Source organism: Bidens hawaiensis, unplaced genomic scaffold, assembly GCF_021521415.1.
Source record: "Bidens hawaiensis isolate Kalapana, Puna unplaced genomic scaffold, B.hawaiensis_p1.1 tig00004818_1, whole genome shotgun sequence".
Taxonomy (NCBI): Eukaryota; Viridiplantae; Streptophyta; class Magnoliopsida; order Asterales; family Asteraceae; genus Bidens; species Bidens hawaiensis.
The window spans coordinates 354,415-375,533 of NW_027491301.1; the positions used below are offsets into that span (position 1 = coordinate 354,415).

At 35.4% G+C, this 21,119-nt stretch overlaps 3 protein-coding genes and 1 long non-coding RNA gene across 5 annotated transcripts; all 4 read right to left on the reverse strand.

Annotated features, from left to right (window-relative positions):
• Positions 1–2,557: 2,557 nt before the first annotated feature.
• Positions 2,558–5,807, reverse strand: LOC143628142 (uncharacterized). Its single transcript, XM_077097804.1, has 5 exons — positions 5,754–5,807; positions 4,566–5,653; positions 3,552–3,858; positions 3,306–3,473; positions 2,558–2,610 (listed from the first exon to the last, which is right to left on the reverse strand). Exons 1-2 carry the CDS (start codon positions 5,805–5,807, stop codon positions 4,646–4,648), a joined length of 1,062 nt encoding a protein of 353 aa, XP_076953919.1. The 3' UTR covers positions 2,558–2,610; positions 3,306–3,473; positions 3,552–3,858; positions 4,566–4,645.
• Positions 5,572–7,488, reverse strand: LOC143628133 (uncharacterized). Of its 2 annotated transcripts, XR_013152703.1 has the most exons (3): positions 6,463–7,488; positions 5,754–6,232; positions 5,572–5,653 (listed from the first exon to the last, which is right to left on the reverse strand). XR_013152703.1 is itself a non-coding variant. In XM_077097798.1 (2 exons), exons 1-2 carry the CDS (start codon positions 6,640–6,642, stop codon positions 5,807–5,809), a joined length of 606 nt encoding a protein of 201 aa, XP_076953913.1. In that variant the 5' UTR covers positions 6,643–7,488; the 3' UTR covers positions 5,578–5,806. The 2 variants fall into 2 exon arrangements, 1 of the variants encoding a protein (XP_076953913.1); XM_077097798.1 differs by having other exon boundaries at positions 5,578–6,232.
• Positions 7,489–10,668: 3,180 nt separating this feature from the next.
• Positions 10,669–13,134, reverse strand: LOC143628134 (uncharacterized). The gene is made up of 2 exons (XM_077097799.1): positions 12,963–13,134; positions 10,669–12,162 (listed from the first exon to the last, which is right to left on the reverse strand). The coding sequence occupies exons 1-2, from the start codon at positions 13,132–13,134 to the stop codon at positions 11,657–11,659; spliced, it is 678 nt and encodes a 225-aa protein (XP_076953914.1). The 3' UTR covers positions 10,669–11,656.
• A 2,756-nt stretch (positions 13,135–15,890) lies between these two features.
• On the reverse strand, positions 15,891–18,089 carry LOC143628147 (uncharacterized). The gene is made up of 3 exons (XR_013152708.1): positions 16,664–18,089; positions 16,494–16,584; positions 15,891–16,400 (listed from the first exon to the last, which is right to left on the reverse strand). It is a non-coding gene; the product is annotated as an uncharacterized LOC143628147 (long non-coding RNA).
• Positions 18,090–21,119: the final 3,030 nt, after the last annotated feature.

The following is a 21,119-nucleotide window of genomic DNA, read 5'->3' on the forward strand; positions in this document are numbered from 1 at the left end:
AGCCCGGGAAGGCAAGTCTTGATCTGCTCATGAGGTAAAGTTTTATATTATTGGTATGGTATGCATGTGTACTCAAAGTTGCACCACAAATGCCAATGATGGTTGGTTAATTTCTATATAGTTTAGTTCGTTTATTTCTTAGTTTTAATCATTTATTGTAGGAACTTCGATACTTCATACGTGTTTATTGTATTTCAGGTCACAGGCGTTAAAGTACTCAATTTGAACTTGTTGTGACACGGGATGAATACCCGGGACGTCCAGTACGTAAAACGAGAAAGATTAATGAAGTTTGCTAGTGACAAGACCCATCGCGATACGCGATGGGCATGCTTGAAGACCCATCGCGTATCGCGATGGGACTTAGATGATATGTTGACTTATGGTCCATCGCGATACGCGATGGACCAGTGAAGACCCCATCGCGTATCGCGATAGGGGTGCAGACGGGAAAGTTAGGGTTTTAAAGTTATTTTCATCAAACTCGAACCTAACTTCGTTTTTATCAAGAGAGGCGATTTCCAGAGACCATTGGAGGCGATTTCATCATTCCAAGTCAGTTGGAGAAGCCACGTATGACCTATACCATCTCTATTGAAGATCTCACGATGCCGAGACGCGGCTAAACCCTTAGAATCTCACCCGGGAATGTAAAGTTTGTAATGATTTCGGTTTTCTCATGTGACTAAGAACGTTTATGTATAATTGTTTATGGTTAATCTATGATTATTGATGTTTAGTATTTCGGTGTGTTCAATCGGTTTAGGTTTACGTTGATCTGAACGATTAGTTACCAGTTTCTATAATAATTGATCATAGGGTTGTTTGATTAGGTTGAATACGAAAAAGCATATAATTGCCCTTAACTGGGTCACACTGGCAGGGACCGTTTGATAACTAGTGCTGTGTGTAAAGTGATTATTGATACCTAAGGTTTTGTCTAGATGATCAGTCTGTAGTTAACCGTTAATGATTAATCTGTTAGGTTGCATGAGATTACTGCAAGTTACTTAATTAAAGTCCCGGGTGCGATTTGCTTTTATTTATTGATTGAAACTTGTGAACTTGTTTGTTTTCTTAATTCTAAACTTAAACTAATTGCTTGTGTGATCAGCACTAAAATTGCTACTTCATAATATTGAACTTGTTTACACGAATTGCATTGACCACATACTCCTTGTGTATGACACACTACTTACTCTAGCTTGCATAGGTGATTAGGAACTAATTATAAGTGTTTTTGACTAGATAGCGACAGTCTAGCATCAGCCAACTTATTGGCAAAGAGGTCCTTTAACTAGCATGGTATAACCTACTATGTTTGATATCATAGTTGATCATTTCGAACAAAAATAATTGACCAATAATATTCAAGTTTTGGTATTAACAGGGACGCGTTTGTTCAAGTTGTTAAAAAAGGACCTCGGACGCCGCAAAAATTATGCGAACTATCCTTTGAGTCCACTAACATCTTCATGAAGATTGCATATGATATTGTTTATAACGCTTTTGCTACTTTACTCACCAACCTTATGAAAGTTGTAAAGTTGACACTTAACACTTTGAGTACTTGTAATGTTTCATATCATTGGTCTTTTTATTTGTAAATCAAACTCCTTAATTTTAGCAGGAAAAATCATTGTTGAATGTGGGTTTTGTGAATTCTAAGCAACATAAAGGATTGAATGTGTGTTAACTGATGAGTATTTAGAGTTGAAATTTATCTATGAGATGAAAGAGATACTTGAATTAAAGCGAGTAAGTTGTCATTAACGAATGGTAAAAAGTGTAAAGGGGTGGGCATACGTGAGTTAGTTATGCAAATGTATACTGACGTATGCATATATATATTGGATCGATGATATAAAGTAACTAGTACTTAACTTGCATAAACAAAAGTTTTTATTTGGTTCCTTGCAAGGAGATAACTATAAACCATAAACCAATACAAGGAGATAACTTGCGCCAACCCGCACCAACGCACGGGCACTTTTGGTAGTTTATATTAACAGACAAATAGACACTTCATTCATAGACTATTTATAAAAGCAAAAATGTAGATGGCAAGAGTGTCTCTTAAACTAATACAAATGACTTGATAAAAGGGATCGCTTTAAAAGTTAAGAGTTTGCGATATCATTCCGCTCAAGACTTATGTGAATATGTGCACGTTCATAACGCGGTTACATGAACATGATTAGCATAGGCAGCCTATTGAGCTTGCAGCCTTGGAGGCAAGAGAACTGCAAACGCTTAATCATAAATCAATGGTTATTACTTATTAGATTAAAATAATTTAATACCCATGAAAACAAGATATTGAATAACTACCTTCATCTGTACTGCAAAAGCTATCTACAGAAAAGATTGATTCAGGGTCAAGCTTCTGCTGCAACGGCATAACCATGGCCACACAGTTTTCACTGCACAAAGAAAGCCAAATGGCATATCTACAAGTAAAAAAGGTATAAAAATGATTGATTTGGTGACAAAAAATTGAGTTGTTCACATGGCCCATGAAGGAGTAAACTTCTTGGTGGATGAATTTTCTTGACTAGTCAACTTCACTAGTACAACTTTTACAGGTGATGCTTTGGGTTCGCTTGTTGCCTATACAAGAACAGTTCAATCAAATGAATATGATAAAAAAGACTATACTGGCAAAACAATACTATTATGCGAATTTGACCCGTTATCAAACAAATTCTACATGAGGCATTCACAACATAAGATTGAAAATAGGCTTGTACACGAACCAAACGAACTTGAACGATCATTTTCATGTTCGTTATAACAGAACAAACAATCAAACATGAACAATAAAACGAACAGAGTGTTCTTGTTCATGTTCGTTCGTTTAAAAAATGAACACGCTTGTGTTTGTTTATGTCTGTTTTATAACAGTATAAACGAACGATTCACGATGTAAATGAATGAACATAACTGAACATAGATGAAATAACATACCGAACTAATGAGTTATTAAAACCGTACAAAGTTGTAAACTTGTAATAGGCCAAAAAAATTTAAATGAATATATTCATGAACATAAAAGAACAAACTTAAACTAACAAACATCAATGAACGAAAACAAACAAACGAACATAAACGAATTTAAATAAACGAACGTTCATGAACAAAGATGAACGAACGAGACATGTGTTTGTGTTCATGCTCGACGTTTATTTAAATGAATAAAGGTTTTTGTTCATGTTCGTTCGTTTACTAAATAAATGAACTTCCCGCGGAACGTTTGGTTCGTTTACAGGCCTGAATTATAAATCATGGAGACGATAAAGACATACCTTATCTTTCTCACCACAATTATTAGAAACACCATGGTTTTCAGAAACATAGGTAACTTGCTGCACAACATTTGTTAAAGTTATGCCCAGTTTCTGAAAACTAGTTTCAGCTGCATTTTTGTTTTGTGTGAGATTTTCAGAATTCTTCTTGGTTCCCGCCATCGCAACCTGTGACAATATCAATACAATAAATCATTAAATCCTAACATAACAAGCACAGAGCTACAAAGATTAAAAGAGAATGACATTATTAAGACACGATTTTTCAAATTTTAATTTCTGGTTTTTTTTGCTTCAAATTTTCTTTTCTTGGCTAATTGTTTCCTCTCTTCTTCCTCCCTTTGCCTTTTCCTTGCTGCCACATCAGCTTCTTTTCTCTTTAATTCTTCTTGCTTTTTCAAATTTTCCATTTCTTTTGCGTTTTCTTTCCCGATTCTTTCTCGTCTAAGCTTTAACGCCTCTTTTTTAAGTTTTCTCTCATTCTCCTTTTCTTGTTCACGAAATTTTGCAACCTCTGTAGCTTCCAGAGCCTTCACTTTAATGTCCCTCTTCCCTTCAACAGAAAATAAAATGTATAATAATATCAGATAATATTGGTTAATCCAAAGTAAAAATTCATAAACAAAAAAAAAACAAAAGTCTTCATGCTCTTCACATTATGAGCCGGAAAGATTGTAGGGGTGTGCATAAAACCAAAATAACCAAATTCGAACAAAAACCGATGGTTTGCTTTTATGTTTTGGTTTTGCATGTAATTAAACTGAAAAAAAATGAACCAAATCTATGAATTTTCATTTCTTACTTTGAATTTTAAGTAATTTATAAGAATTTAATAAATAGTGGTACCCAAATATTTTAGCCCAACTGTATAATAATCAGTTAATTATTAACAAAAAGATTTAGGCCAAAACTCATTATTTTAGGCCAATTCTTTTTTACCAACCCAGAAAAATCAAACAAAAATGGTAAAACCAAAAAAAACCGAAGCTGAAGCTAAACCAAAAAAATTCAAACCAACGACCCAAATCAACCAATGCACACCACGTGGGTAACACAACCAAATAACCAGGCAAAGTTGACCCACATACATTTTTATTCACGTAGCTACTTTTTAAATTCTTTAAAAATTTACCATGATTGTAGATAAATACAATACTAATCTAAACCCTTAAATAAAATGGGCCACTTACATCCCATTTTATCCATTCAGCCCACTAAAGATAAAACACAAGATGGAAACAGATGAAGAGATAAATAAACCTGTGCAAACCGCAGCTGCTTGCTTTTGTTGAACTAATGGAATAAACGATGTAATGTTCGATATGATATTATTATTGCGTTTAGCCTTTTGTTGTGATAGATTCGGAATTCTGCTTCATAATGCTCTTCTTTTTACTATTTACAGATACATTCCCTTTACCACTAGCACACGTGGCAATAAGCGAGTTCCGGTTATCTTCATTATACCTACTTACCTTAATCCCATGAGGAATTTTAGGTTTACGTTTGTCTTTTTCACGTGTTCTTGGAACACTAACCTCTATACTAACTGAAATTGAGCTGCATCTATCTGTATACTTCATCAATGGCGTGGCCACATGACGTTCAATGTGAGGTTCTTGAATTCCAGCCACCACCTCGTCATCATTTTCTTCATTATTGCACGGATCTTCTTCAATTGGGAAGCAAGTAAGATCAGGGTTTGAACTTAAATGTATCTCTGAACTACCTGAGCTTGAATATGATCTGTCCCAAAGCTTTCCAACGGGAGATGAGTAATGGTTTTTTGATTGAAAGTAATATGGGATAGAATAATCAAGATTTTGTTGACGTGGGATAGGAGAATCTATTTTTGTTATATCATTATCACTTGTTTGTAGATTCATTCTAGAATCTTCATCAAGAATTTCATCTGCTATAACTCCATACAAGTCTTGAACTTGATGTTGCTCAAATGAAGATGAAAACTGAGGCAATGGTGTCTGCATGCTTGCAGATTCACAAATTTGCTCTATGATGCTAGCTCTTTCAATTGTGGCAATCAGAATTTCCAGTGAGTCAAGATCTATTCCACTTTCATTATTCCCCATATTTACATTTTTTATTTCTTTGAGACCCTCGTAGACGGGAGTAATTTTGTCCGAGACAACCATAGTTTTGTCAGCATTTTGTAAAGACTGAACTGAGCCATATGAAGGCACCCACTCCGGAAGGTTTATCTCAATATTATTATTTTCAGTAACCGCAACATCACCATTATCAATTGAATTCAAGTCACAAGCCGGTTCTGCCTGTTTGAGCATGTCAGTGGTTTCTGTAGTGTCATTGTCCACCTTGGTAACAATTTCCTGTGAGTAAATCACATAAGTTTTGATCAAAAACAGATTTAAAAAATGCCAAAGCTTTATAAAAAACAAGGATTAGTTGCCATCTGTAGAATATTAATACCTCTGCAACTTGAATCTCAAGGAAGGACTCTGTTCCTTCTGACAAATCACACATCATCTCATCATGATCTCTCTTTCAGATGAAAGTATCAATTTAGATTCCTTAAACAAATTTAAACCATTTACAGGTGTCTCCAGATCACAATGAATTGCATCTCTTTGAATATGAACCCTAAATTTTTGGGAAGCTGAAAAGCAGTTTAGTTGGTCTTCAACATTTTTCTGCTGGTTCAAAGGCCATGTATTAACCTTAGCAGAACTCAACTTCATATTGGACAGCTTGGCATTTGTCCTAACTTCAAATTCTTTGGATTGTGAAGAATCAAGGTCAACCACTGGTTTGTTGACTTCCTTATCCAAGAAATCTTCAGAACCTTTGTTTCCTTGGTTGGTTAAACTTAAAGTAAATGATGACTTAATGTTGGATACAAGTATATATCCACCACCAGCATTTTCCTTGCCTTTATGCCCAGTTTCATCCTATCATAAAATAGAAATATCAGATGAAATATGTGACAATACAAGTAGGGTTGTCACTTTTAATTAAGTATCATAAGTTTGATAATGAACAACATCAATTCAAGTCAAATACTTTTCAGATCAATCTCTTTATACAGTCAAAGCATGTAATAAAAATGAATGAGTTTTTGTATTGAACTGGTTTGTTGACTTATAAAGAAAATTACCAAATTAAGTAAACATTATGTTACCTCTTTGGTTTGCATGTTTATTGATGATGCTTCATCTTCATTCAAATGAGACTTTTCTGAATGCACTTTATCAAATTTATCATCAACTTCTTTGGGAGATACATTTACCTTATGGGTTACACCAATATCATCAATGTTGTTATAACTATGTACCCTTGCGATTTCTGGACTACTTGACATCAGATTTGCCTTTTGTGATTGTTGCTCTAAGAAAATGCAACTAGATTGATGATCTATTGATGAGACCCCTTTGAAGGATATCCATCCAGTTTTCTTTTCCTGGAAAGTGAACTAGAGATATCATTTAAATCACTCTCATCGATTTCATCAAAGCTCAACTGCTTTGGTTCAGCATTCATACAACCGTCAGAAGACTGCCTTAAGTTGACCGAATCCAACTTAATACCAGAACTTACAGGCTGCATTGCAACTGGCTCATTTCCCACAACAATTTCAGCTTTTTCTTGGTGGTCAACACAAAGTGTAGATTCATTAATATCAATATAAGAGGAAATGTCTGGCTTTAATACACCTTCATTGCTACAAATAGCTTGTGAAGTTTCGGCATCATCTGGTAACTTGTTGGAGATACTAGCTTCACGCATTAAATCACCAACAGAATGAGAAAACTCGCCTCCATCTTTTGGATGGCAAGAAACAGATGTGCTCGGTTTTGAAGACTTATTTATTCCACAAGTTTGTTGGCTTGAAGTTCTAGACCTTGTAATTGTAACACAAAGATTGTTTTGGCTTTACGTACCTTGTGTCATCCTGGTTATTGACTTTTTGCTTGCATAGCTTCCCAAACACACATCACCAAGATTGACCCCTTCAGTAACGCTATTAACATCACAAGATTGTTGCAATGCGTCACCTGTTGGCTCCGCCATGATACCAACATCTAGTTCTTTATGCTCATTCTGCAAACTTGGTATTTCATAAGAACCATTGGATTTTGCAGGTATACTATGACTGGTTCTAGTTTCATTGCTTAAATAACTTTTCGCAGTAGCTTTCCCACCATGCCTAAGTGTTGGGTTATGAAGGCCTTTGGGCCGGTTTTATTAGGAGGCCCGGTTTTGGCTCCTAATTATGTTTAACCCTAATCTTGTTTATTATATATATCCCATCATGTAATTGTAATCTTGGTTCTGAGCTAATAAGAAAACCTAGTTGCAGCCCGTGGACGTAGGTCCCCTCGCGGGGACCGAACCACGTTAAATTCTTGTGTCGTTTAAATTTTCGTTTATGCGTGTTTATCGTTGTGCATGTGTGTGTTGTTTCGCTTCCGCGCGCCGCTTTGTTCCTATCAGAGTGGCATCAGAGCTTTGGCTTGTTGGACACACGGTTCGTTGCACTGGTAACGATTTCGCAGAAGGTTTTGGTTCGAATCTGTTTTTTTGGTGATTAGGGTTGGGTAGGTCCGTCGCCCTGAATAACTCCTGAAGGTCGTCAGTTTTTTTATTGGTTCGATAGAAGGTCAAAAGGTTTTAAGGGAGTTGCCTATTGTCGGCTAGGATTGCCGACTGAGTATGTCGCCGGAAAACCGAGATACTGGTTTGAGTAACCAAGGTTCCTTGGATGTCGTCGGAAAACGAGACAGGTGGTTAACTGTTTGTGTTGCGAGGGCAGGGTTTTGGATCAGTTTGGCTGGGTCTTGAGTCGCCGGAATCTGTGGCCGGAGTCGTAGTCTGGTTAATCGCCATGGAAGATGAGGATGACGACTTGATTTGAGGTCACGTACTCCTTTTGGTTTGTGATGTTTTGTTCTCTTGGGATGTGTGTGGTTCACCCAAGAACTTTTGGGGGTGATGGTACGTACACTGTACACACACACAAAAAAAAAAAAAAAAAGGGAAATAGTTTATTACTATTTTCATTATTTTTGGTTGTATTTGACCAAGACATGTTATTTTACCAAGGAGTTAAGGTTTTTTTTTTCAAGTTTAGGTTTTGGCGTTATCATCAACCATAGTTATTTTAATCGGGTTTTGTGAAGATCGTTTGGGTTCGGGGTTAGATTTGTTTGCAAAAGATTAGTCTGAGGTAACTTTATATAGTTTATTTACAGTTAGTTGATTTATCGGTTATTACAAGAGCAAATCGGTTTATTTGGCAGTGTTCTGTTGAACAATCGTCAAGTTTAGGCCCGTGCCCTTGTTGTGTCTGTTCACTGTTTTCGATTTGTTCTCGTTTGTTATTGTTATAACTGAAGACGAGGTGGTTATGATCGGAATGTTGACGGTTATGGATTTTGGTTGATTGGTTTGTCATGTGAACTTGGATATAGTACTGGTGATGGATAAACTTGGAGAAAATGGAACCAGCGGGTGTGCTGGTGACGGCATAAGTGAAAAAAAAAAAAAAATGAGGTTAGTGGCAAGTCATGTAAACTATTGCTCGTTTGGATGATCTTTCGGTTAGGGTTTGAGTTAACTGATCGTGTGTACGGTCATAGAACCCTTGGTACCGCTTGATTTCATGAAAGTTCTACTGTTGTTATAGCTGTTTGCATGTTAGCTGGTTCGAAACTGTGATTATTACTTCTTGTTCATTTGGAATTGTAAAGTTATATCTTGTTTGGTGGTGATCAGTGGTACACCATTTGAGAGGTTCAGGATCTCGTGTTGGGTAAAGTTATTTGCCGGGATAGTACGAGTGGGGTTCATCTCATGGAGTGTTGGTGTGGGATAACAGAGACAGTGGGAGCTGGGCATAGTCGACTTGATAGGTTGCGTAGAGGTGAGACATTTTAAGAGTCGATGTCGAATGATTTGGAATTCTGCTTTTGAGAATGTATCTGGGGTTGATGCATTGGGACTCAGTGAAGGCGGTGACGACTCTTGGGTTCAAGATTATGGTATGCTTTATTTGTTACTCACTTCAATGAAGCATTGTTGAATCTTTTAATTAAAGACTTTGGAAGATACGGTCTCTGTATCGTCGGAAGAAGTGAACCAACTTTCGAGGTATAAAGTCTTGGCTCGCTGAATCAGGTAGAGCAAAGGGGTTTCAGTTTGCAGACATGAAGCCTGGAGCCACAGTGATGTTAGCTTGAGCGTATTCGGAGGTCTGAACATGTTCGGGGTTTTGGTAACAGTGGGAGCACGCGGTGTGTTCTAGGTTTGTTTCCAAAGGGACGTTGAGTTCGGAAGACTGGGAAATCCGAATGTGAAAATCTCTCCTGGTATAGTCTGCTGATTTTTTGGAGAGTGATTATCCTCTGGAAGTCTTTGGAGCCGGTAGTGTGAGTAAGTGAGGGCCGGTTAAGATTGAGGATGAGCCATTGGCGGGTTTTGTCATGGATGGGTCTGTGATGACCGGATTTGAGCTCTCGGGAGCTTCAATGGGCCTTTCAGGTAACTGATGAGAAGGGGCGGATGCAACCAGGGTGTGGATTGGTAGAAATCTTAGTTTGTTCCTAGAGAACTGGAGGCTTGGAGAACTTCTTTTGTTGAAGTTTTAGCTAGTTCTTGGAACTGGAGGCTTGGTAGATTTCTATTACTGAAGATTACTAGAGTTACTGGATGAATGAGATTGTTATATTTACTTGGATGGCAGGCTGGAATTTATCGCAAGGCCTTCAAGTGGGAGATTGTTGGGTTATGAAGGCCTTTGGGCCGGTTTTATTAGGAGGCCCGGTTTTGGCTCCTAATTATGTTTAACCCTAATCTTGTTTATTATATATATCCCATCATGTAATTGTAATCTTGGTTCTGAGCTAATAAGAAAACCTAGTTGCAGCCCGTGGACGTAGGTCCCCTCGCGGGGACCGAACCACGTTAAATTCTTGTGTCGTTTAAATTTTCGTTTATGCGTGTTTATCGTTGTGCATGTGTGTGTTGTTTCGCTTCCGCGCGCCGCTTTGTTCCTAACACTAAGTTCCCGAGCTTTTTGCCTAGATTTGGACCTCTGAATTCTAGCAAGTGACATATCTAGTGAAGCATAAATGCTTGTTATTCTAGCATTCATCTCATTCTGAGGGGATTTAGCAATGCCATCTAGCTCAGGTATATAAACATCAGCAGCACTTTCGTTGCCGTTATGCACTTATGCACAAGATCATCCTATCATAAAACAGAAATATCACATAAACAATGTGATTATACAAGTAGTGTTGCCAGTTGCCACTTTTGAATCTGTATCATAATTTTAATAACTAAACATAAATCTGACATCAAAAACATTAATTCAAGTCATATATTCTTTAGATCAAATGCTTAATACAGTTGAAGCATGTGGTAAAAATGAATGAGTTGCTATATTGAACTAATTTGTTGATTTATAAAGAAACTACCGCATTAAGTAAAGTTACCTCTTTGGTTTGCATATTTAATGAGGATGCCTGATCTTCATTCATATGAGACTTTTCTGAATGCATTTCTTTATGAAATTTATCAACTTCTTTGGGAGATAAACATACCTCACAGGCTACATCAGTATCATTCATGTTCAACCCAATAGTCTTCTTCTCATCTTTTGTAAACTCGTCAATGTTGGTATTCCTTTGTACCCTTGCAGTTTCTGGGTTGCTTGAGATTACATTTGCCTTTGGTGATTGCTGACCAGGTTTATAATCTATTGATGATGCAGACCCCTTTGAAAGAGAACATTCGTTTCCCAACAATCCATCCAATTTTGTCTTCTTGGAATTTGAACTAAATGATTCATTTAAATCACTTGTATTGATTATATCAAAGTTCAGTTGCTTTGGTTCAACATTCATACCACAGTTAGAAGATTGCCTTAAGGTGACTGGATCCAACTTAATACCAGAATTTACAGGCTACATTGCAACTATCTCATTTCCCACAACAATTTCAGCATTTTCTTGGTGGTCAACACCAAGTGTAGATTCTTTCATATCACTATATGAAGAACTGACTGGCTTTAAAACACTTTCATTGCTACATATAGCTAGTGTTTCCACATTTATATCACTAACCACATGTGAAGTTTCGGCTGCGTCTGATAACTTGTTGGAGATACTAACTTCATGCTTTAGATCACCAACAGAATGTAAAGGTGCACTTTCATCTTTCGAAGACTTGTTTATTCTAGACCTTGTAATTCTACCACAAAGATTGTTTTGACTATGTATACCTTGTGTTGCCCCGCTTATTGAATTTTTGCTTGCATAACTTCCCAAACACACATCACCGAGATTGACCCCTTCAATAACACCATTAACATCTCAATATTGTTGCAATGAATCACCTGTTGGCTTTACCATAATGCCACCATCTAATTCTTGACTAAATTGACTGAAATCCTTTCTGGAATTTAAGTCACCGCTACAAGACAAATGGATTCTATTTTCATCGCTTGAACAACTTATAGCAGTAGCTTTACCACTACTCCTTAGCTCCCGAGCTTTTTGCCAAGATTTGGACTTTTGAATTATAGCAAGTGACATATTTGGTTCAGCATAAGTGCTTGTTATTATAGCATCTGTGTCATTCTGAGGGGATTTAGCACTGTCATATACCACAGGAGCATGATCTAAGCTACCTGCAATGTCATGATCATGGCATACAAGAGCATGGGTTTCAATGCACTTTTCAGTGGATAAGTGTTTATTAATGTTTCCCTTAGCAATAACTGGTGGATGATACAGAGACCGGCCACCAGTTGAGTATCGAGTTGAATTTCTTGGTGGCCGGAGTAAGAGTTTAGAGATAATATCTTCTTTTTCCAACCCTGCAAATAGTTTACACGTTAAGCCTCATAAACATTGTTATATGAACAATAATACTCAGTGACTCGGTGTAATAATTTATTAATTCCTACTCTCTAGTAGCGGATCACTCAATGGTGACTGGACAGTTTGATGTCTGCTTTCACAGTATATCATGTTAATACGAAATACCAAAACAACACCATAACTTTAATGTCACTTATAACAAATCAAACATGTCCAATTCGCATCATTATAACTAACTGAACCTGATAAAATTTGTGAGTGATCATTGGCTCCTTCCATAAGTTTAATGTTTCCTACTTAGTCGTGTCCAACAGGTCATGAATAGTAATGTTATGAGTGTCGTAAAAATCCCAACTAGGCGCCGATTAATCACTAGTCCCCACACCACTGATAAACTTTGGGCTAGTCGGTCAATTAATCAGTCAATGGTCAAATCCGGCCAAAATCGGCGGTTTCCGGCTAGATTCCAGCCAAAGCGTGTATTAGTATATATAAAACTGAAAATTACAATATATTGTGTGTGTACATAAAACTGAAAATTATACATTAAAGTCTGATCCAATTAATCGCTAGTCCCCACCCAACTAACGACCTTTACGAATGTTATATTTAAACGACTTAGTTTTTGCTATTCATAACCGGCTAGTTGTAAACTTACGAGTGATTATTCGCAAATCTATATGACACGAAAGCTTCAAATCGCAACGTAGTGAATGTCAATTACGTAACAACAATAACTACGGAAATGAACAGACGATATGTACTTAGCAGTTGATTAGAAAATCTGGAAGCGTACCATTGGGATTGGAAGATCTAGGGCTGAGAAGCCACGGAGGAGGTGTAATGCCGTCGATTACAAGTCTGGAAGCTAGTTGCTGTGTGTATGAATCGGCATGCTGCTGCAATTGTTCGATAATGGAGTCCTTCCAGTTGAAGAGTTGAACCAACAGCTTCTCCAACGTCGTCATGTTCACTGGATCATCCGTTAACGAGAGCAGTATTGTTTTCCAATTATTATTACTCAACTTAAGCGCGCATTTGAACTCAAACAGTGGATCGGGTCGTGCTTATGATTAACCGGACCATTTGGTTACAGTTAGAGTGTGTTTGGGATGGCTTATTTAAGTGAAAAGGAACTTTTGTTAAAAGTACTTATTAACTTATGAACTTTTTAAAAGAAGTTTTTAAAGAATGTTTGGATTAGTTTATGTATTGGGGGAAGCCAAAATGACTAAAAATGACACTCTTTTTTAGAATGATGTAACAGGTTTTGAAAGTTATAGGGTGTAATAGGTAAATCAAACTCATTAAATTAATAAGTTACATATTCCTAACTCTTCAAAACCCCTTTGTTTTGCCTTCTCCATTAAATAAAATCCATAAGACCTTATGGTTTGCTAAACACCTTATACATCTTATTAAACTTTCAAAAAGTTTATAAGTTATAAGTTGATGAAAATAAGAATTAACACCCCCTTAATTGAATCAAACATGTATTGTTTATATTTTTTCAGGTTCTATACCAGTCAGTCTTTATACCTAATTTTAATCCAAAGAAAGGTCAATGACTGTTAAACAATCAACTACTTGATGTGTTTCATATCAGATTTTTTAATTATTAAACAATCATCGATTTGTCGTTGCTCTCGGCGTAACCTTTTATCTTACCAAAGTGGCAGTATCGTTAAATGTCATTAATTCGGCACGCTTTTCCAACAATTCTCTCTACAAGTAACATTAAGTTCATATAACCCATCTTTGTTAAACCCAAATCTAATATAGATATAAAGAAGTATTGTGAATCTCACAAGGATAACAAGCACCACACAAAGAATCGTTGGAGATTGAGAAGACTAAATGAGCAAACTATCAAATTGTAGAAGTTGTCGCACTTGATCACAGATACTCATGAAGGTTCAAAGCACTTAAGGCATATCATGGATTCGATTATCACACAGTTTATATGAGCACGGACAATACTGATAAAGAAAATAAGAACAAAGACAAACATGCAAGATATATGTGGTTCGATTAAGGTGACTTACATCCATGAGCAACAACCAATGTAATTCTTTTATTGTTATCTGCCTCACTCGTGAGAAATTGCATAGTACAAATCATGATTATATAGATTGCATATTATAATTACTAGCTTATATAACAAGAAAAGACAAATGAGTTAATAACAAAAGATTAGGGCCGACAACAGCCACCTTTTGTGATCTTCACGGGCCCAATCCGATCTTCACTTAAATAAGCCTAATCAAGACTCCATAAACTCAAAAAAAAAAACACATGTAGAGGCTTCTTGCCATAAAAAATATGAATCTCAACATGATCCATTCCAAGGAGTGCGAGAAAGCGCTAGAAGTTAAAAAGCCGTGGCATGAAACTTGAAGCATGGTTGGAACTAATCGTCTCCACTAATTCGGGGAAGAGCATGTTGCTTCAGCCCACTTGTAATTTAAGCGTTAATTGGAAATCACAACTGTGTGCGCATATATGTAGGTAACGAGAGCCCCTAGATGTAAATATGAGTCAACCTGAATATGGCATGTTAAAAAGTAGGTTGATCTCTTAATAGCTTTATGAGTTTTTGTTTTCTAAAGTTAATAAGTAACCGTACCCGCGCGTTGCTGCGGGTCGAGTATATGCTGTGTTTTGTTTTTGTTACATATGTTGATGCGGTTATTCGTTTTTAGGGCAGCCATCATGCATGCATACGTTGGTTTAGTTCACGTCTTAAAGTGGGGTTTACATACATATCTATCCATGGGTAGTCATATTACATGTCATTCAAAAATTAAGTACGTTTTCGTATTGTTGTATGCATAGTTGTATAATTTACACCAAGATTCCGGTATCATCATCACCCCAAAATCTTAAAGGTGTAGCACAATGGTCAAAGCATACCGTCAAACACCTTATGTGCAGCGTACCTAGGCTCAGAAAACCATCACTGTATTTGTTAAACCCAAACGAAGGGAGAGGCACATTTCATCGAACACCTCATGTGCACACATCTAACGTCACAAAATAGACGCAAGGCACCGCACCCCCCGCACGTTCTTAGCAAAATATTCCATTTCGTTGCCAACATAATGTAATTTCATGAAAACACAAATAATGCAAGTTCACCGCCTACATGAGGCTCAGGTCCGCACAATGGCTGCAACAGATGTTGTCACGCCAAAAAACGGAGCATCATCACAGCCATAAAGCAAGTGGTAACTCGAAGAAACAATAAAGCCAAGCACAAAACACAACAATTAACCTCAAACAATACAAAATCAAACATCGCAAACAGCAAGACATCAGGCATTAAACATTGCATCTTTAGAGGTAATCACATCAGTTCAGAAGATGAGATAGAACATAACCACAGCAGTTCTAGCGCGCTTCTGCAATTAAAGGTTTTCACGGTCATCGGACCACCGCCGTTACCAATCACCGTCACCTAGGGTTTCCAAACAGAAACCCATCAACAGTAGGTTAACCACCTCGCCCACCCTTTCGAGGTCGTCTACCAACACCTGAGCAATTAAGAACTCGCGCGTTGCGCGGGTCGTTGTATAGTATGTTAGACAAAGAGTAAACTCAGGCAAGTGTAAAGTTACACAATTAGACCAAAAAAACACACTTTAGGATTAGATTTATGCCAGCTACACAAAACTAAATTGTATCATGTACTTGTTATTTTACAAAGCATAAACAAAATAAAAAACAATGATGCGTGATATTCAAAGTTATAATTTGAACGCAATTCAAAACATAAACGAAAAGAAAAAATACAGACGATAACAATATCAAACCAAAAAATTTTATAACCTGCACGTTGTGTTGGCTGTGTCTATAATCACAACGCTAGTCAACCGATAGCTAATGGGACACTTCGTCTTTGCAGCAAAAAACTGCAGAAGTGTAGTGATTCAGTCAGTTAAACTTTCAAGCAACAACAAATTATTAAATGATTAGCAATATAGTTCCTTTAAATATTTACTGGAATTATAAAGGACAAAAAAAAAAACTTACTTGAACAATGACATAACAGCTTCCTACCTGAAGAAGAATATAAGAGCACATGTTGAAACAATAGTTAAGAGTATTATGTGCAATAGATAAAACGACAAATAAAATAAATTCACCTCATCTCATTTAATTGTTTTGAGTTTTTGCCTTCTAAGTAATGCCAAAACTCATGTATAATCTGGAGATTTGACTCAGCTTCCTCTTGCTTCAAGACAAAACCATAGTATATGTCCGATCAATTTAATAACATTATACGGGCTCAATATGTAAACATGGAAAATTATTTTGTTTCATTTACCTCCAATGTATCTTCTTTTTCCCTTTTGACTTTTTGGAAGAACACAAAATCATCAGTTAACAAACATCTTCTACAACACTTTTATATACTACTGCAACTCAACAGAAAACATATTAATCATCAATAACATGATGACAATAAAGACTACTAATAGAAAGTTAGTTACTAACCTTCAAACTTCAAAATGATGTGCGAGACGCCGCAGCCAACAGATATAAAAACTGCACCAAGCTTTTGAACAAAGGCCTTGGTTCATGCCCTCCCAAGATATAGATTATCATAGTTTTGTTTCAAAAAACCCGTGAAAAGATTCATGTTTATCATCATAGTACTCTATATATGTAACATATAAACCAAAGACCAAAAACCATAGTATATGTCCAGCTCAAATTACACAGATCAGCAGAAACATTCGCACCATAAGCGTCACAGTCATAAATGAATACGATGACACAATTAAAAAGTAATTTTAAGTCGAGGCTCAGGTTGGTATCATGGCTACAACATGCATTGCTACGCCAAAACCGAACATCATCATAGCCATAAAACTGATCCGGAGTGGTGGAATCACAATAGGCTCAGCTCTGCACCATGGCTGCAACATAAGTTGCCATGCCTATGAGCGAAACATCATCACAACTAAAAATGAACGCCATTAGATTTGTAATTAGGCGGCCTTCCTTTCACATGGACAACCAAGCCATCTCAGTTGCTAATCCAAGACAACATAGACTCAGATACATATCAATTCCTTCAAGAAGCTATGACCCACACGCGTTGTAGTGGGGTGAAACCTTAAATAAAATTAATAATGGAGCGTTAAAAGTAAAAAAAAAATAAGGGGTTATAACAGTAAAATAGAGTCTCTAAGCTGATCCAAGATAAAAGTTAAAAAAGACGACCTTTGGCCATTTGCATACAGGTCAAGCTAAAAGTCAGAATTATAGTATAACACCCATTAGAATGTAGAAATAAAAACAAACATTCACCCACGAAAGAAAGATACAACTTTAAATTGTGAAAAAGATTCAACATCTAAGTCAATTCAATTAGCCTCTGCTGCGAGCTAATCAAAGACAAAAGAAGCAGACTTTTGGTCAACTTGAACATGCGTCATAATTAGAGCACCACACACTAATCTTTATAGCTAAAAGCAAACACAATGACATGCAAACAATGATCCAGTTTCCAACCATGGGAAAAAACAATTCTACTTCAACTCAAAGAACATAACATAAAATAAGACAACAAAAAATAAAATAACCCCTTTAAAAGTTTTGAAGACCAGCCAAATCAAAGTAACAAAATGCCCTTCATGCAAAAGCTGAACTGTTATCAAATTTATATAATCAAACTGTGAAATAAATCGAAACGCATCATAATAGTCTTTACAAAACAACAAAGAGGTTTAGATACATAGTTTGTCTTTGCCATCACTAACAAAGCAAGGCTCAGTGCCGCCACGGCTGCAACCAAAGTTGCCATGCCAAGTAGCGGGCCATCATCATCACCGGGTAACACACACACACCATCACAGAGCGACAGAAAACGATAACAAAACAGTTGATGCACTTAACCACAAAGAAAACAGGTGTGTGAACAGTTGATTTCACATGCTTACAACTGCCAATAAGTGGCCAGTCAAACGAATCAACCAAATAAGATTAGAAACAATAATCAACTTGTATTACCAGTCTCTTAGTCCTTGTAATTAGCGATACCCATAACTTTTCTAACGTCACCTAGGGTTCCAAAATGGAAGCCGGTGACAGTAGAAATCGGACCCAGCGGACAACATCGTCGCCTAGGGTTCCAAAATAGAACCCGGCAACAGTCAAAATCGGAGTCACCGCCTTAAACAATCAAAACGTTCGATGACAGAATCTCCCACACCAGAGACATCTGCAAAGCACGACAACGTCACCACCGCCCCCGTCGTAACGCCACCTAGGGATTTTTAAATGGAACCCGGCATCATTACGTAAACGGGAGGAATGTTACGGTGGGAGACACGTCATTGAGAGAGAGGGTTTCTAGATGGTGGTGGTTGAAGACGGTGAACCATGTGTGTAATGCATGTCTGTATTGATTGTATGTATGGGTGTGCATTGAAAGTAAGTATTGAAAGCTTTTTCACTTGTAAAATGAATGAATAGTGACACCTGTGGGAGGGCTTGTGAATGCCTTTTAATTATAATTTTTAATATATATATATATATATAACTAGTTTTTATCCCCCGTGGGGTTGGTTTATATTGTTTGTTTTAATATTTATTTATTTTTTGAATTTATATTTTTTTTATTGTATCAAAGTTAATAATATACTTATGGTTTGATGATAAATTGTTTCACAAATAAATGAGATGTTATAACCCGGTTTAAAAGCTATATGGTTTTGATGAGACCCAAGACCCGTTTATTTTTTTCTACTATAAAATTGGTTTTTTTAATTATAAACAATATTTATGAAAATTAATAATATACGTATGGTTGATGAGACCCAAGACCCGTTTATTTTTTTTACTATAAAATTGGTTTTTTTAATTTAAATAATATATATATATCTTTTTTAAAATAAATAAGATATTAATTTTTAGTGTATCCTATTTTATAGAATTTTTACATCATTAATTTGGTGAGAATAACTTTTTATTTAATGAGATGCTATAACTCGTTTAAGGAATATATGAGTTTGGTAAGATCCATACCCATGAATTCGGGTCAAATGCATGAGAAGTCTCCATTTAAAAATCAAGCAAATCTGGTGACTCCAAAAAAAGGGGAGCGACTATATCGCGACACCTAAGATTTTTGGATCTTCGTTTATATATATTATAGATATTAATATGTTGATATTAGAGATTAAAAAGATGTTAAAATTTTTATTTTTTATACAACTATTAACTTTCAAATTTGAAATTAATTTTCCATGTGAACATTTATACTATCTTAACTTCTAAAAATCTTTATTTTATTGTTAGTTCTAAGTACTCACTCTTCAATTGTATTCATTTACTTATTCTAATCTCAAACTAAGTATACAAATTTATGGTTATTAAAAGTGACGGACTCAGAAAAAATTTTTATAGGTTCGGAAATTTTTTGAGTCAGTGCTCAATTATATAAAAAAAAGTCGTTCCGGTTCGACCATTTGGGTCGCGTCAAATTGGTATATAAATTTTTTTTGGGTCGGGTTCAACCATTCCGATGGGTCAGATCATTTACAAAATACATAAAACATAATTCTTGCTTGCATAAATGTATATATAATGTATATTTTTTTGGTTGTTATACAACCACTTGATCGATTAAATTGCTAGACATTATACCGATCAATATTTGTTTTAAGGTTTTTATGTGAACGTAAGTATAACAAACACATATAATCTAATAATTAAAAAAGATGATGAAATTAAATAAAATGTAAACAATAAACAACCTAAAAAATTATATGTTTTAAGATGTCTTATTTTTCTTTTCAGGTTTTGCACAAAGGAGACATGACGTTGATTTTTCAAATAAAACCTCTATAGAACACTTCCAATAAATTAAATTTTACTTTTATTGTTAGCTTTTTAACTGGGTTAGAAAATAAACCTCAAAAAGCCATGTAACTATAATCAATAGATCAAATATGACATAAAGTAAATTTTATAATCCCATGTAACTTAATGAATAAATCAAATATGACACCTATAACGTTCCCTCTTCTTTATCTTTCCAACATAGTGATGAAAGTGCCGCTCAACTAGCCGGAGAAACTTCTTTCTTCATCCATCGGTTTTGTCCTTATTTATATAATATTTTTATAATATTATTAATTAATCTCAATTTTCGTTTCATATATTTTATGTGATTATTTCTACGCAATTATACTTTTCACCACCCTTGCAGTATTGCATGCTCATTTAAAACATTCATAGTCAAGATAATTTATTCATGAACTTTTCTCATGCAAATCAATAGAATAAATCGTGGATTATTATTATTACCATATTTTCCATATGTTGTTTTTTTAACTAATACAAATAAACCAATAAATGTTTTAATTAAATAAAATTTATTAAAAGAGTTAAACACTTTGAAAACCTTTTAAACCATTTTAATTTTGTTTTTCATATATTAAATATGATTAATTTTCATAAATTCTATAAGTCATGACAACTCTATAATTTCACTATAAAAGAGAATTAATCCTTCATTATTTTCACACATCAATACATTCATTTCTTAAGCTTGAGAACACTAACAAGTAAGTTTTATGATTACATGCATTTTATAACTTTTGTTTTGATTTTACCTTGAATGTCATAAGTTGTTCTTCATTATCATGGTACTTTTATCATAAAAATTTTATATTTTGGTTTTAAGAATCATAATGATCATGGATATATTAAATTATTAAATAATCAGAATTGCAAAGAGGCCCTTAAACTTTAAGGATGGAAACACAAATGGGTTAAACTAAAATTTTATGGTGTAAAATGAATATAATTAAAAGTTATTTTGATAAATCAAATATATATGATAAATAATAATAATAAAATAATAACTCGATAAATTGCGGCGTTTTTATTGATTAAATTTCCCGATCACGAAAATGGGTCGAGTATTGGTATTTAATAT